The 14,445-nt window shown below is 39.1% G+C and overlaps 1 protein-coding gene across 11 annotated transcripts in view; it reads left to right on the plus strand.

Annotated features, from left to right (window-relative positions):
* The window catches only part of ralgapb (Ral GTPase activating protein non-catalytic subunit beta), a 29,230-nt gene that overhangs the window by 5,441 nt on the left and 9,344 nt on the right, over positions 1 to 14,445 (plus strand). Inside the window, exons 5-28 of one of the 11 annotated variants that reach the window (XM_088331568.1) lie at positions 36 to 222; positions 645 to 776; positions 1,345 to 1,523; positions 1,796 to 1,864; positions 2,196 to 2,347; positions 2,430 to 2,661; positions 4,916 to 4,951; positions 5,707 to 5,908; positions 6,802 to 6,969; positions 7,966 to 8,080; positions 8,182 to 8,329; positions 8,405 to 8,469; positions 8,590 to 8,734; positions 9,496 to 9,626; positions 10,475 to 10,657; positions 10,766 to 10,914; positions 11,873 to 12,060; positions 12,155 to 12,258; positions 12,531 to 12,686; positions 12,859 to 13,068; positions 13,233 to 13,391; positions 13,732 to 13,897; positions 13,962 to 14,084; positions 14,254 to 14,390. In XM_088331568.1, the coding sequence (XP_088187694.1) occupies positions 36 to 222; positions 645 to 776; positions 1,345 to 1,523; positions 1,796 to 1,864; positions 2,196 to 2,347; positions 2,430 to 2,661; positions 4,916 to 4,951; positions 5,707 to 5,908; positions 6,802 to 6,969; positions 7,966 to 8,080; positions 8,182 to 8,329; positions 8,405 to 8,469; positions 8,590 to 8,734; positions 9,496 to 9,626; positions 10,475 to 10,657; positions 10,766 to 10,914; positions 11,873 to 12,060; positions 12,155 to 12,258; positions 12,531 to 12,686; positions 12,859 to 13,068; positions 13,233 to 13,391; positions 13,732 to 13,897; positions 13,962 to 14,084; positions 14,254 to 14,390 (3,536 nt within the window). The remainder of the gene's footprint in view (positions 1 to 35; positions 223 to 644; positions 777 to 1,344; positions 1,524 to 1,795; positions 1,865 to 2,195; positions 2,348 to 2,429; positions 2,662 to 4,915; positions 4,952 to 5,706; positions 5,909 to 6,801; positions 6,970 to 7,965; positions 8,081 to 8,181; positions 8,330 to 8,404; positions 8,470 to 8,589; positions 8,735 to 9,495; positions 9,627 to 10,474; positions 10,658 to 10,765; positions 10,915 to 11,872; positions 12,061 to 12,154; positions 12,259 to 12,530; positions 12,687 to 12,858; positions 13,069 to 13,232; positions 13,392 to 13,731; positions 13,898 to 13,961; positions 14,085 to 14,253; positions 14,391 to 14,445) is intronic. The other 10 variants (XM_088331569.1, XM_088331570.1, XM_088331571.1 and 7 more) reach the window with 10 other exon arrangements.

Consider the following 14,445-nt stretch of genomic DNA (forward strand, 5'->3'; position numbering starts at 1 on the left):
TAACTGCTGCTCAAACCTGATCTGTGTTTTACCAGTGGGCGTCGCAGAGAAACTAGCAGAAAAATTAATGGCCGTGCTATTTGAGGTGTGGCTTCTGGCATGCGCCCGCTGCTTTCCTACTCCGCCATACTGGAAGACAGCAAGGGAGATGCTGGCCAACTGGAGACATCATCCTCCTGTTGTAGAACAGTGGAGCCGAGTAGCCTGTGCTCTCACCTCCAAGTCAGTAAAAAAACAAGTCACGTTCTAATGCTATACATGACACACTGCAACCTTTCATGGATGAAGATTCACTTAAATTTGTGACGTGCAGATGGGGGGAATCAACAATAAGAAAATACAACTTTTTTTCATCCTTTTTTTTACACTTCTCAATCATTTAGCAGCAACTTGTAGGCTTTTATGAGCTATTTTCCATTTTCAGCAAACACACAAAATAAAAGAAATTCAGATGGACTTTTTTTAAAAGAAACATTTGTGCAAATTGGATTTACACTCATGCAAGAAAACTCATTACCTTGTCATTTTTTGTGTAGTATATAAGAATTTATGTTAACAAGCGCAATGGTCATTGATTGGATGAGGTTCTTTTCACAGCTTTTGAATATAAAATATACATTGTTTGTTTGTCATTCTGTGTTCAGGCTTTTGCGCTTTAGTCATGGACCTTCCTTCCCAGCTTTTAAAGTTCCTGATGAGGATGCAAACATTATACCTTTAGAGATGGACAATGACTGTGTGGCACAGGCGTGGTATCGTTTTCTTCACATGCTCAGGTACATAAGGGTTTTCCCAAACTAAAAGCTTCTCATAGGTATTTGTGCTCACAAAAGTTAAAGCGGCAAAGATTTAAATCTGGGAAAAGTGTGTTGATGCTCCTTAATGAAAAATATACTCACATCCTTAAAGGTTTTACTTTGAGTCAAAGCGATAAAGTAATAGCTAAATTATTAATTTGTGGACTTAGTAAATCTTTCAAAACTTTCTTCTCGGTAGCCAATGCATTCTAATTGTTATCTTTGTAAGGACACTTTCAGAGTCAAAACTTGTATTTTTTTAACTTGCATTGCGTTTTGTAAACAAATTTAATTCGCACAAATAAAAAAGATAAGATAACCAATGCCCCCATCCAAGACCACTTAACCACAAAACTTAATTGTTTGCCCCAATTATTCAGCATGTAGTGTATGCATGCATGCATGCATGCATGCACCACTCACATTTTGTCCGTTATTGTCCAGTTTTATTGCAGGTAGAGGTAAGATTTTTTTTTATGCCTGATGTTACTTTTAATTGCAGACTCTAGTGAAAAAAAATCCACTGTATATATCTTTTTGTCTGTAGCAACCCAGTGGACCTGAGCAACCCAGCGATTGTTAGTACCACTCCCAAGTTTCAAGAGCAATTTCTCAACTCCAGCAGCATCCCCCACGAGGTGGTTCTGCATCCCTGTCTCAAACAACTACCCCAGATTTTCTTCAGAGCAATGAGGGGTGTTAGCTGCCTTGTTGATGCCTTCCTTGGTAAGAAGATGGGAATAAGTCTTTTAAAACCACACAGTTGCATGAAATGTTAACTTTATTCGTTTAAACTTGTAACTTGTTGCATGAATGCAAAAAAGTGCAAAAATACTCAAAACTCAAATGAAACATTAACTTTAACCATTATGGAAAAATGTTATTTTTTTGGGTAAATGTGCATAATGGCCATTACTTAAGCTATACCCAAATTCGAGTTCAGATTTCAGTTTATCATGGAAATTTCTACATGTCAGTGTTTTTCCTCTACACTTTAGGTGTCTCAGTTGAAAAGAAACATGTGCAGGAGAGGGTGTTCTCTTTTTGTCCAGTGCGGCTCTCCCATGGTACAGACACCAGCTACCATGTTGCATAATAATAAAATGCTGTGTCTATCGGTGGTGATCATATTAACAACTGGAGGGGAAGGAGTAACAGTCATATATGAGCAGGAAAATGTTGATTCAGAAAAATGTATTTTAAGTACCTGTGATTTGGTTCTAACCACTTGTCTTGCATGTTAACAAATTAATCCAGCCAGAAATCAACTCACAGATTCATTGTCGCCTCATTTCACTCTATAATAACATCAAGAAACTGAAGTGATTGTGACCCTTGTCTTCCCATTCCAGCTATCAGAGAAAAACACTTAGTTATTTAAACATTCTGTCCCTTCAGGCATATCCCGTCCTAGAGCTGACAGTGCCCCGCCCACACCAGTCAATAGAATGAGCATGTCTCCGCCCCCCTCTGTTGCTAACACCACGCCCCCTCACAGCCGTAAGCAGCGGCACACAGTTGTTACCAAAACCACAAGCAAGAGTTCTACTGTGAGTCCATCTTTTGCAGTGTCATTTGTTTGACATGAAGATTTTACTTTAATGTTTTGAATATGACAACCTCCCCATAAAGAGCAGCGGAAGTCAACCAACAAAAGCATCGCAACAGCAGCAGCAGCAGCAAACCTCATCACCGACTCTGTTGTCAAGCCCATGTCAAAGTACTTGGGAGTCACGGCCACTTCCTGCAACTGCGCGACCAAAAGTCAACAGCATCCTCAATCTGTTTGGCCAGTGGTTGTTTGACGCTGCATTGGTCCACTGTAAACTCCACAGCGGCCTCAGTCGAGACCCCAGCATGACTGGTAAGGCATGAGACTATACGTTCCTCTCCTATCTTCTCCATTCCATGCATGGGCAGCTGGGTGTTTTGCTGCTGGCCCATCAATATGCCTTTTTTGTAGTTTTTTTGTGTGTTTTTGGTGCCTTCTTTTGGATTGTTTGTTGGATGTTCTTTCCTTTTTCTTTCTCGACCATTGATTTAGAAAATGTTTGTGTTTTTCTGTGCGTGTAGGGCTTGGCTTGAACATTATCGTTTTAAGCCATTTACATTACTTGAAAATATAAATTTAACTTCAACCTAATGATTAGATGTGATGCAATGGATCGCATCGCAACCTTTTTGTAAAAACAATTGATTAAAGTTAAATATCTGTTGGACTAAAGAACCTATTCTCTATGACCCGATTTGTTCCCACTTACTTGCCCACATTCAACCAGGTGACGCAAACTGCAAGCTTCTTGCAGTTGGCAAAGTAATTCACAATATTCTAAGTCCAGGTGGGCGTTCATGTTTGGCTGCCCAACAGTTTTTATTGACAAAGATTGACTTGAAAAGCGCTATATAAATACAGACCATTTACCATGTAGTCATGACGCACCTCGCAATCAAGTGCAGCACGATATTCTTTAAATTAGATAGATAGATAGATACTTTATTCATCCCCGAAGGGAAATTCACATTTCCAGCAGCATCCCTGAGCTGAGAACAGTACAATAATAAAGCCAAAAGAATACAATATACAAATACCCAGTGTGACGTGCAAATGCCCACTGTAGCGTGTTATATAGAGTAACTAAATAGTGCTACACAGAATACATATTGCAGTAAGATTCGGTAATATCCAATGTAGGTGGTGTGGTTTAATGTGGGCCTTTACTCTGCCAGGTGGAGTTAAAGAGCCTCATGGCATGAGGAAGAAAAGATCTCTTCAGTCTGTCCGTAGTACAAGACAGTGACAGCAGTCTGTCGCTGAAACTGCTCTTCTGTCTGGAGATAATGCTGTGTAGTGGATGCGATGGATTGTCCACGATTGACCTCAGCTTTTTCAGTGCTCGTCTCTCAGCTACTGTTGTTAGGCTGTCCAGCTCTTTGCCCACAACAGAGCTCGCTTTCCTAGCCAGTTTATTGAGACGAGAGGCATCCTTCTTCTTGACGCTGCCTCCCCAACACGCTGCCGCATAGAAGAGGGCGTTTGCCACTACTGTCTCATAGAATATTTTCAGGAGCTTTTTGCAGATGTTGAAGGAGGCCAGCCTTCTGAGGAAGTAAAGTCGGCTTTGCCCTTTCCTACATAGAGCTTCTGTGTTGGCAGTCCAGTCCAGTTTGTTGTCCAGCTGCACACCCAGGTATTTGTAGGTCTGGACAAATTCTACACATTCTCCCTTGATGGTTACAGGAACCGGGTGAGTTCTGGTTCTCCTGAAGTCCACCCCCATCTCTCTGGTCTTGGTGGTGTTTAGGTGCAGGTGGTTTGCGTCGCTCCATCGGACAAAGTCCTGAATCAATTTCCTGTACTCCTCCTCCTGCCCATTTCTGATACATCCCACGATCGCAGTGTCGTCGGCAAACTTTTGCACATGGCAGGACTCAGAGTTGTACTTAAAGTCCGATGTATATAGAGTGAATAGGAACGGAGAGAGAACGGTCCCCTGCGGAGATCCTGTGCTGCCAACCACAGTGTCCGATGTACAGCCCCCCCTGTTTCACATACCGGGGTCTGCCTGTCAGGTAGTCAGTAATCCATTCTACAAGGTGTGAGCTAACTCCCATCTCTGTCAGTTTCCTACTCAGTAGCAGAGGCTGTATGGTATTGAAGGCACTGGAGAAGTCCAAAAATGTAATCCTCACAGCCCCCTTCGCCCTATCCAGGTGAGAGAGGGATCGGTGTAACATGTATACTATAGCATCCTCCACTCCCACCTTCTCCTGGTAAGCAAATTGCAGTGGGTCGATGGCGTGACAGACCTGTAGCCTCAGGTGGTGCAGCAGCAGCCGCTCCATGGTCTTCGTCACATGTGATGTCAGGGCGACATTAAAATTAAAAACGATGTTTAAAAAATTTACAATGACAGTAATTGGAAAAGTAACAGCATTCCTGGCACTTGCTTATTCCGTTCCCTCCACCATCTTTTTCTCTTCTTATACGCTTTTCCGGTGTCTGATTGTAGTGAGTCAATGTTCTTTGTAAAGACATAACAACAAAAAACACAATTCATGCCTGAAATGAATTGGCTGTGCTTTGATTTTGTCTCTCCACTATTTCTGTTATCTTGCAGCCTCTTTTATCCAAATTCTCCTTTCTTATAAATCTTGTAAGTAGGAGCGGCGGCTTTGTTTTCCCTCACTTGGTTTGCGTTTCTTGACAATTTTTTTGTTTTCTTTTAAGTTGAGTTGACCCATCCTCGCTTTCATTACTCCCATTATTTTATGTTTTTACTTCTCATCATTCCCCCTCAAAACAAAGAAAACAGAAAGCATCATCTTTATTTCAGCATATTCGACTGGTGATGGAATGGTTTTCACCAACTGACCACTTGTCCCAACCATAACATTACATTAATTCCTCTATTTAGTTTCAGATCATCTCAATTTCAGCTTCATTTAGTTCATTTTGTAATGTCTGTTTGATTCTGGTTTACTGGTCTAGTGGCTAAATGCATGAAGTGAATGATCTGTGCCCATAGTGGTAGCCAGCCATTTAATTGCAATAGCCAGAGAGCTGACACACGGATTTTGTTCGGGGTCTTGCAACAGTCACATTCAATGTTCCATTTACTTAGTTATGTTTTCTGTCCCTGGGTGGCAGGACTTTATGGCAAACTCTTTGTGTCAGAATTCCCCCTAGTGTATGCTGTTGAATTACGTAATAGTGTGGATGTGGATTGGCATGGCGTATTCAGTTTATGTGAATGTGATAGAAATTTTGAATCATTTTATTGTTGACTTATTTTGTGCTAACATCTTATTTTGCCTGTGCAGTATGTGCATGAGCACTTTTCATGTACATGAATAGCCACACAGCTACAGTTCAGGCTGCTTTCATTATGTCTCCTCCCTCCGAATGCAGCAATAGCCACACAAGTAGGACTGGAGCTAAGAAGAAAAGATTCCCAAATGTCCACCGACTCAATGGTCTCCAACCCCATGTTTGATGCAAATGAGTTCCCTGAGAGTTACGAAGCAGGCCGAGCTGAGGCTTGCGGAACTTTGTGTCGCATCTTCTGTAGCAAGAAAACCGGTGAAGAAATTCTATCTGTTTACCTATCAAGGTAACATCTTCTACCCTATTCAAAGATTTTCTGAAATTGTGTTTAATCAAAATACAATATTTTGCTAATACAGTGGGACCTCGCTACTTCGCGTTTCGACATTATATATATATATATAATATATATATATATATATAATATATATATATATAATTTTTTTTTTTAAAGCATTTTATAAGGGGCGTCGCTACTTCGTGGTTCCATGTTCGCAGGTTCAGAGCTTCGCAGGTCTAAAACATAATAATAATAAATATATATATATATCTTTTTTTTTTTCAAGGTGCGCCGCTACTTCGCGGATTTCACTTATCGCGGGTGGTTTTGGTCCCCATTAACCGCGATAACCGAGGTCCCACTGTATAACAAGACTTCAGGTCACAATTTGTTGAATGAAATATTTTTAAGGAAATCTGTGATATTGTTAAGCCCCGTGTTATTTTATTTATAAGTAATTGTAACATATTGACGACTCTAACGGGTGAAAATGCTCTGTTAATGTTTGAAAAAGCATTCATGTATAATAGGGGCTTGATTTGTAGTGATTATTTTGGAGATAGAACGATTATTTTATTTTTTTTTGCTTTGGATACCAATGACAGTAAAAATCTAAAGGTCTATTATAGATAAATAATTTATAACTTGGAAGATATATATATATATATGTATTTTTTGCAAATTATATTGTTCCACCCTATGACTAAATAATTATAAATCATGATTACTTCAGTGTTAATTTGAACAAATTTTCAGTTTTACAATACTCTGTATGAAATGTTCAAGTCAATTTTGAATTTCACCCATTCATGTTCGTACTGTCTGTTGTTTATTTATTTGAAATTGTAATAATAATTAAAAAACAATATTCATTCATGTATTTTTTTTACTGTTTAAAGGTTCTACATGGTGCTGATTCAAGGTCTTCAGATATCTGATTTCATCTGTAGACCTGTCTTGGCCTCCATCATTCTTAACTCTTCCTCTCTCTTCTGCACTGACCTGAAGGGCATCAATGTGGTTGTACCATACTTCATTGCAGCTTTGGAGACGATAGTACCAGATAGGTCAGGCTGGTATCATGTTGCAAGATTATTGCATACATGTATACACGTTTTTCAGTTACCCACTGGGCCTAAATGTCATGTGCCGTTAATTCCGGACTGTAGAGTGCACCTGAATATAAGCCGCACCCAGTACATTTTTAAAGGACAAACCATTTTCGACATGATTCTCTTCTGACTATAAGCGGCATGTGCCCACATTGAAACATGAGATATTTACAAAGAAAGACGGTACACATAAAAAGCTTTAATAATATATGGTACCTTAACCCCTCAATGTCCCGAAAACCTGGCGGTGGGCCGCTGGAGTTTTGATAAACAAATACTTTTCTGTACGATGTCACCAGTCACTGAAATAAGACATGCCACATATAATTGAAAAGCGTAAATTCTTGAGATTCAAGGTATGATAACCCGTTCAAAATATACTCATCAGAGAAACATCACTATCAGTCTGAAACAAGATACCTGAAAACTATAAAGCCAGCATAACTCACCAGTACGTCCCCCGGGCCATTTTTAACTCTCTGAATGTCCCTGAAAATGGCTACATTACATCAAGGACAATCCATAGAATCCAACCCTGTAAAATATTTACTCCAAAACATTTCTGCTCTGTTGGACTTGCTTCTTGTAATCGGTTTGTTTTGCCACATTATTTCTTGTCTTGTAAACTTATTCCCAACATAACGATAGTTAGCCCTCCCCTTTCGATTGACAACTTTTCTACGATGAGGGTCTGTTCATGCTAATTTTATTCCTGCACAAAGCTCAAGGTTACATCAAACTTGCGTCTTCCTCGACACATATATTCCACCTTTCTCACTCTTATCTTTACTGTGGCCGTTAAAAAAAATGCATACATTAGCCGCATCATTGCATAACCCGCGGGGTTGAAAGCTTGTGTCAAAAGTCGCGGCTAATAGTCCGGAATTCAAGGTATTTACATTGAATTCAGGATATCACTTTAAGTCTACATATTGTGGTCATTTCTGATAGAGAGCTGTCCAAATTCAAGATGTATGTAAATCCTACTGATCTAAGAAGAGCATCCATCAACATTCTTCTTGCAATGCTTCCATTGCCGCATCACTTTGGCAACATCAAATCAGAGGTAACTTGTTGCTCATATAATTCTTGAATCACTAAAAAAATCTGGAATATTCTGTTCAATATATCTACTTCTTTATTAAGAAAAATTGTGTCTTTTCAAAGGTTCTGTTGGAGGGCAAGTTTAATGAGGAGGATGGATTTCCTCATGATCAGCCTGTTTCTTTTTTGTCGTTGAGGCTGCGTCTTGTCAATGTTTTGATTGGAGCTCTGCAGACAGAGACGGACCCAGGCAACACACAGCTGATCTTGGGTGTGCATTTTATTTACAAATTACTTGAAGTCAACTCGTAAAAAAGAAAATTGACATTTTGATCTTCTTTCTCAGGTGCAATGCTTAATATTGTTCAAGATTCTGCATTATTGGAGTCCATAGGTGCACAGACTGAAACCGTAAGTCTTAGCTATCTGTAATATCAAGGTTTTTTTCTTACAAGTTAATTCAACGTATGCATTTTATGTGTGTTGTCTGTTGGTCCTGATATCCAATACTTTCTTGCTTGATGTTGCCAGGGGAGTGTAGACAGTAGCCACACAATCCTAAGAAACCAAAGTCACAGCAGAAACAACAGCGGTGTTAGCTTCACCAGTGGGGGCAGCACAGAAGCTACCAGCCCAGATTCTGAGCGCCCTGCCCAAGCCTTACTGCGAGACTATGGTAGGAGGCATCATCACACAAAAAAAGATGGTATTGTAGTCACCCCATTTTGCAAATGTGTTAGTCTGCAATAGAAATTGACAGCCTTTAAATTGGTGGCATTTTTGAATGGCAATCATTGCGTGTTGTACCGAAAATGCTACAGCTGAAGTTTGTCTGCTCCCTTAACTAATTGAACTTTTTTACCCCTAATAGCTATCATGGTGAAAGTGGTTTGCAGAGTTAAGAGGCATTGGATAAAATGCCTCTGTAGGTGATTGCAAATTAACTTGCTGTGATGCAGTGCTTTATTACAACAACAAATGAGGGCATGAAAAATGTTTTTTTCTCACATCTTTTTTAAACAATGTGGGGATGACAAATGTTAACGAACCAAATATTTGTGACAAAAATGTACTCGACATTTTTTCTAAAATGTATTAACATTCTTTTAGCAACACCTTTTTGAAAATTTTGCATAGCAGCAATATCTGAGCAAAAGTTATGGCACCAGCACTCTTAAGTTGGTCGAGACATCAGGCGTATTGTTAGAGAATAAGTTGAGAAAATGAGTGAAGCATTGCCCTGCCCCATATTGTAGTATTTACCTGCATATAAGTAGGTCTGCTTGAAAATTGGCAGAATGTTTTACATTTTGCAACTACTGCCAACTACTTCGTCTTTGTCTTTTACTCTTTCAAGGCACACTTTTAACACTGAGAAATGTGGTGTGTTTTCTTTGCTGTGCTCTATTTGGTATTTCGGGCTGTTATATGTTTTAGCTCTTCCAGATACTGCGGCAGGCCTGTTGGTGCGTAGTATCCACCTGGTCACTCAGAGGCTTAATTCTCAATGGAGACAGGACATGAGCATTTCCCTAGCTGCTCTGGAACTTCTTGCTGGCCTTGCCAAGGTGATGACTTATGGCCACCAATGTTAGACCATATTCAATTTAAATGTTTGGGTTGTGGAGGACTAAAACCACCAAAATTAAAAAATGAATAATACAAAATAAAGGAAGAAATACAATTCAAAGTAAAAAAAAGAGCAATAAAACCGAAAGGAAAAACAACATTTAAATATTGAAACAAAAATATAAAGAAATGTAAACATCAGAATATAATCTAACATGGAAACAACTATATTTTTAATAACTTATTTAATCAATGCAATTAAATATCAGTCATTAGATAAAAAAACACTCTCACATCTATTTGATGCTGAATATTGGTTATTCAAATGTAGGGACATTCTTAGGCGTGGTAAACTATTCACCTGTGAGTTGATTCATCTGTAAATTCTTGGATCAATGGAGTATTGACTGTCAGTTTCCCAAAGGACTGCCCCCTCACTAAAATATGTTGAAAGTGGATCTGCAGTATGAAATTGATCATGAGAGCATCGTTTTTAATTGTTAATATTTAATTTCACTTCAACAAGAGTCTAACGAAACTGTTAATTAGCATTGTATTTCCAAGAAAGAAATTTTAAATTTTCTTCCAGTTCTTTGTTTAAATGCCTTTTTTCGGGTTAGTCCGCCCTACAGGATGCATTGTAAGCATGCACTTTTAAAATTTTTTGCAACATATTTTGGGTTGCTATTGTGACCTGATCGAAATAAAAATGTGTTCATTGTGGTATCAATTTGTTTGTATTCTGCTCCTTAAATCCTACATAAAAATTGTGTTTTACTCCGTGAGAAACTCGTGAGCACAATTGGTAAGTTACTGCTCACAAGAAGTAATTTTGTGTTTTCATTAGGTCAAGGTGGGAGTTGACTCAGCAGACCGTAAACGGGCAGTAAGCTCTATATGTGGGTACATTGTGTATCAGTGTAGCCGCCCAGCACCTCTTCAATCCAGGGACCTTCACTCCATGATTGTAGCTGCCTTCCAGTTTCTTTGTGTGTGGCTCACTGAACACCCAGATATGCTGGATGAAAAGGTATATCTATAAATAAACCAACTTGAACTATTCTCTGATCATCCATTAAATTAGTTACATGAATTGAGTGATGTCTGACTTACCTTTATCATAACTGTGTTGCACAAGGATTGTTTAGTAGAGGTTTTGGAGATAGTGGAACTGGGAATCTCTGGCAGCAAGTCCCGACAGGAACTGGAAGTGCGGCACAAAGGGGAGAAGGAGCATAATCCTGCTTCAATGAGAGTTAAAGATGCAGCAGAGGCCACTCTTTCATGGTGAAATCATTATCAATGTTCATACAAAATATATATGATTGTTTGGTTGATTTGAGTGTTTCAAGAAGATCTTGAAATAAGGGATGACTTGCCCGTAGTAATCTAACGCAAAAAATGACCCTTTTCTATATTGCAAATGTTATTCAATTTATTGAAGTGTAAATGTGTTTTGGTTTTGGTTGTTTTAATGCAAATTTGAGGAAATTTTTTGCATCATTTATTTTTTAAATTTTGGTGTTGACTGAACTGAGCTGATCTGAAGTGTTGTAGTGAATACTAAGTTGGAAAATCAAAAGTCCCAGTGGGTAATATTTGAGCACTAAATGGCACTGTATTGCCTAATGCATGGGTGACCAACCCGGTCCTCGAGAGCTGCATGTTCTACATTTTTCTGGAGTTTCTCTTCTCCAATCCAGGTGATTTCAATCACCTGGATCACTATCGAGCTCCCACAAGGCTTGCTAGCAAGCTCAAAATTTGCACCACCTAAGTTGTCTAAGAGAACCCTCCAAAACGTGAAAGACATGCGGCTCTCGATGACCGGGTCGGCCACCCCTGGTCTAGTGCGAACAAAAATCAAAAGCACAGCTTAGCAGCAAGATGCCATACAAACATGGAGGCGATTTCTAGGTAGAGACTCCACTACGTAAAATAAATCAAAATTTATTGACGTATGATTTTTTTTTTTTTTTTTTAGAAAATATAACATTGGCATGATAGTTAATGTATTTTTGCCCAGTATTGAAATCAATGCTTTTTTTACTGAATGAAAGTTTTTTTGTACCACTAGGAGGCATTAAATATTACACACACCTTCTTTCTCCTTTTAATAATGTGTATATTGCTGAGCAACTGCTGTTATCTAGCTTTTCAGTTATCATATTTTCGCTTTGTTTTTCATTTAAAACATTAAATGTTCTGAAGGATTTTTTAAATGCCATTTGGTGTACTCATTCAGCATCATGCAGGTATTGGGAGCTTTTCCCTCGCCTAGCGGGACTGCTTCAACGTGCAGTCTCCTTAACGAAGACACCCTAATTCGCTATGCACGACTCAGCGCCACTGGGGCTAGTAACTTCCGCTACTTTGTTTTGGACAACTCTGTCATTCTTGCCATGCTGGAGCAACCTCTCGGCAATGAGCAGAGTTAGTAATGGAGTTCTTTATTTTATTTGATATAGAAAATGTATGTCAAGTGAGCTGAAAGTTTTAATGGGCTTCATTTTTTCTCATTTAATAGACCCCAGCCCATCAGTGACTGTTCTGATCCGAGGAACTGCTGGCAGACATGCATGGACCATGCAGCTTTTCCACCAACCCAGAGGAGCTAGGGCTAATCAAAGAGTGAGCTCACACAGGAAATTACTTTATTAGTTTCAGTAAATAACGGATATAATAACAACATAAACCAAAACTAAGCCCCTGCTTGACAAATCTGAATCAACACCTAATAAAATCATAGAATGCAATTTTCAAATAATGCATAGATGTAGTTATATTTGTTCACATCAATTTGCAATGACATTGCAAATAAACAAAAAAAAAAAAGAATATTCTACAATGTTCAGAACTAGTGACAACCTGCACTGTGTTTCCCTTCTACCCTCCTTCCACAGCAGGTATTTGTTCCCGAGGCCCGTCCAACCCCAAACAATGATGTCGGGATCAAATACAATGTAAAGCAGAGGCCGTTCCCGGAAGAGGTGGACAAGATCCCTCTCGTCAAAGCTGATGTTAGCATTCCAGATCTTGACGACATTGTTAGCAAAGAGGTGAGAGAAGTTCGTGTCAATCGACTCGTGTCCATATCTTTGCTAGATTGCTCTCTCTCTCTCGAGACATTTCGACATAGGGAAAAGACACTTATAGTCTGGGATTGTGGTTGTGCCATCATACATTGTATAATTTCCTTCAAGCATATCTGTTATCACCCTCCTTATTCAGCTTGAAGTTCAACATGACAAGCTTCGCATTCTGATGACCAAGCAAATAGATTACGAGAACACGTTGGAGCAGCACAGTGAGGAGATCTGGAAGTCCAAGCCTTTCCCTGACCCACAGATAGACTGCAAACCTCCCCCACCCTCACAGGAGTTCCAGACAGCTCGCCTTTTCCTCTCCCACTTTGGTTTTCTTTCTCTGGAAGCCCTCAAGGTTAGTCCTCCTTTTGCTGAATGTTTTCCTACTCTTGTCAGTGGCATGAGTTATAAACAGTTTTGAAGTACTGGTATGTATAGCCCATGTAGTTACCCAAATTAAGAATAAAAATATCCTCACAAAAGTTGTTTTTCTTAATTTATATGATTGTTTTCTGACAGGAGCCCAACAACAGTCGTCTACCTCCTCATCTTATTGGCTTGGAGTCATCCTTGCCAGGATTCTTTGATGATATCAATTACCTGGACCTGCTCCCCTGCCGCCCCTTTGACACAGTCTTTGTTTTCTACATGAAGGCTGGGCAGAAAAGCAGCCATGAAGTAAGCATAACTAATTTAAACTATTTCTAAATTTCTTATTTAATTTTTAACATTAGCCAGGGTTTTTTTGAGCAATAGTAAACCTAAATTATTGCCAGGACTTTGGACTCTTAAACACTCAAATTATACCATTATTATTACTTTTTTCTTGTAATAACACACATTCCTTTATCCCTTTTACATAAAAATCTTAAAGCATGCACATCGCTTTATATTATTAAATATCAATGCAAAATATGATTGAAAAATCCTTTTTTTCAACTTCATTAATTTTGCCTCTTTTTTTCTCAATTTTTATTGTAAGTAAAAGAAATATTGACCATTTTGGCCTTTTCTCCAGATTCTGCGGAATGTGGAGTCATCGGCCAGTGTTCAGACCCACTTCTTGGAGTTCCTTTTGTCGTTAGGTTGGCCTGTGGATGTAAAGAGTCACCCAGGATGGACAGGACACCTTGATACTAGCTGGAGCCTCAATTCGCCCTCTGACAATGATGTGCCGCAGAATGGTAAATTAAGCGGTACATATTTTTCATCATCAGAGATTTGAGAAATGTTTATTTTCTTTTGCAGACCAAGCTCAGACTCCTGATGATACAGGAGGTTCGGTGTTCAATGGAGAAAAGAAAGTTTTATACTACGCTGATGCTCTGACTGAAATTGCCTTTGTTGTCCCATCGCTAACTGAACATTCTGGTCAGTATTTAAGTTCTTGAACAGTTTGCATTACAGTATATCACTGTTTGGGTGTGAAATCATACAAATTGGATTTGTCTTTTTGTTCTGTTTAATAATTGTCCAAGATTACTGGAAAATAATTTTGAAAACCTTTCTTGGTCTGAATACAAGCTGTTTAATCTTCCAGAGGAGTCATCAACTCAAAGTGATTCCACACTGGAGGGAGACACCAACATGGACCTTATGCCCAGTATACTTAAACAGCCCAATCTCACGCTGGAGCTGTTTCCGAATCACTCTGACAACTTAGAGTCTGCCAAAAAGGTAAACTTGGCTTTGTTTTCAAGGTAAAGTTATGCAGGCATGAATATCTCTAATC

This window comes from Urocampus carinirostris, chromosome 3 (assembly GCF_059441175.1).
Source record: "Urocampus carinirostris isolate Australia breed hairy pipefish chromosome 3, RoL_Ucar_1.0, whole genome shotgun sequence".
Classification (NCBI taxonomy): Eukaryota; Metazoa; Chordata; class Actinopteri; order Syngnathiformes; family Syngnathidae; genus Urocampus; species Urocampus carinirostris.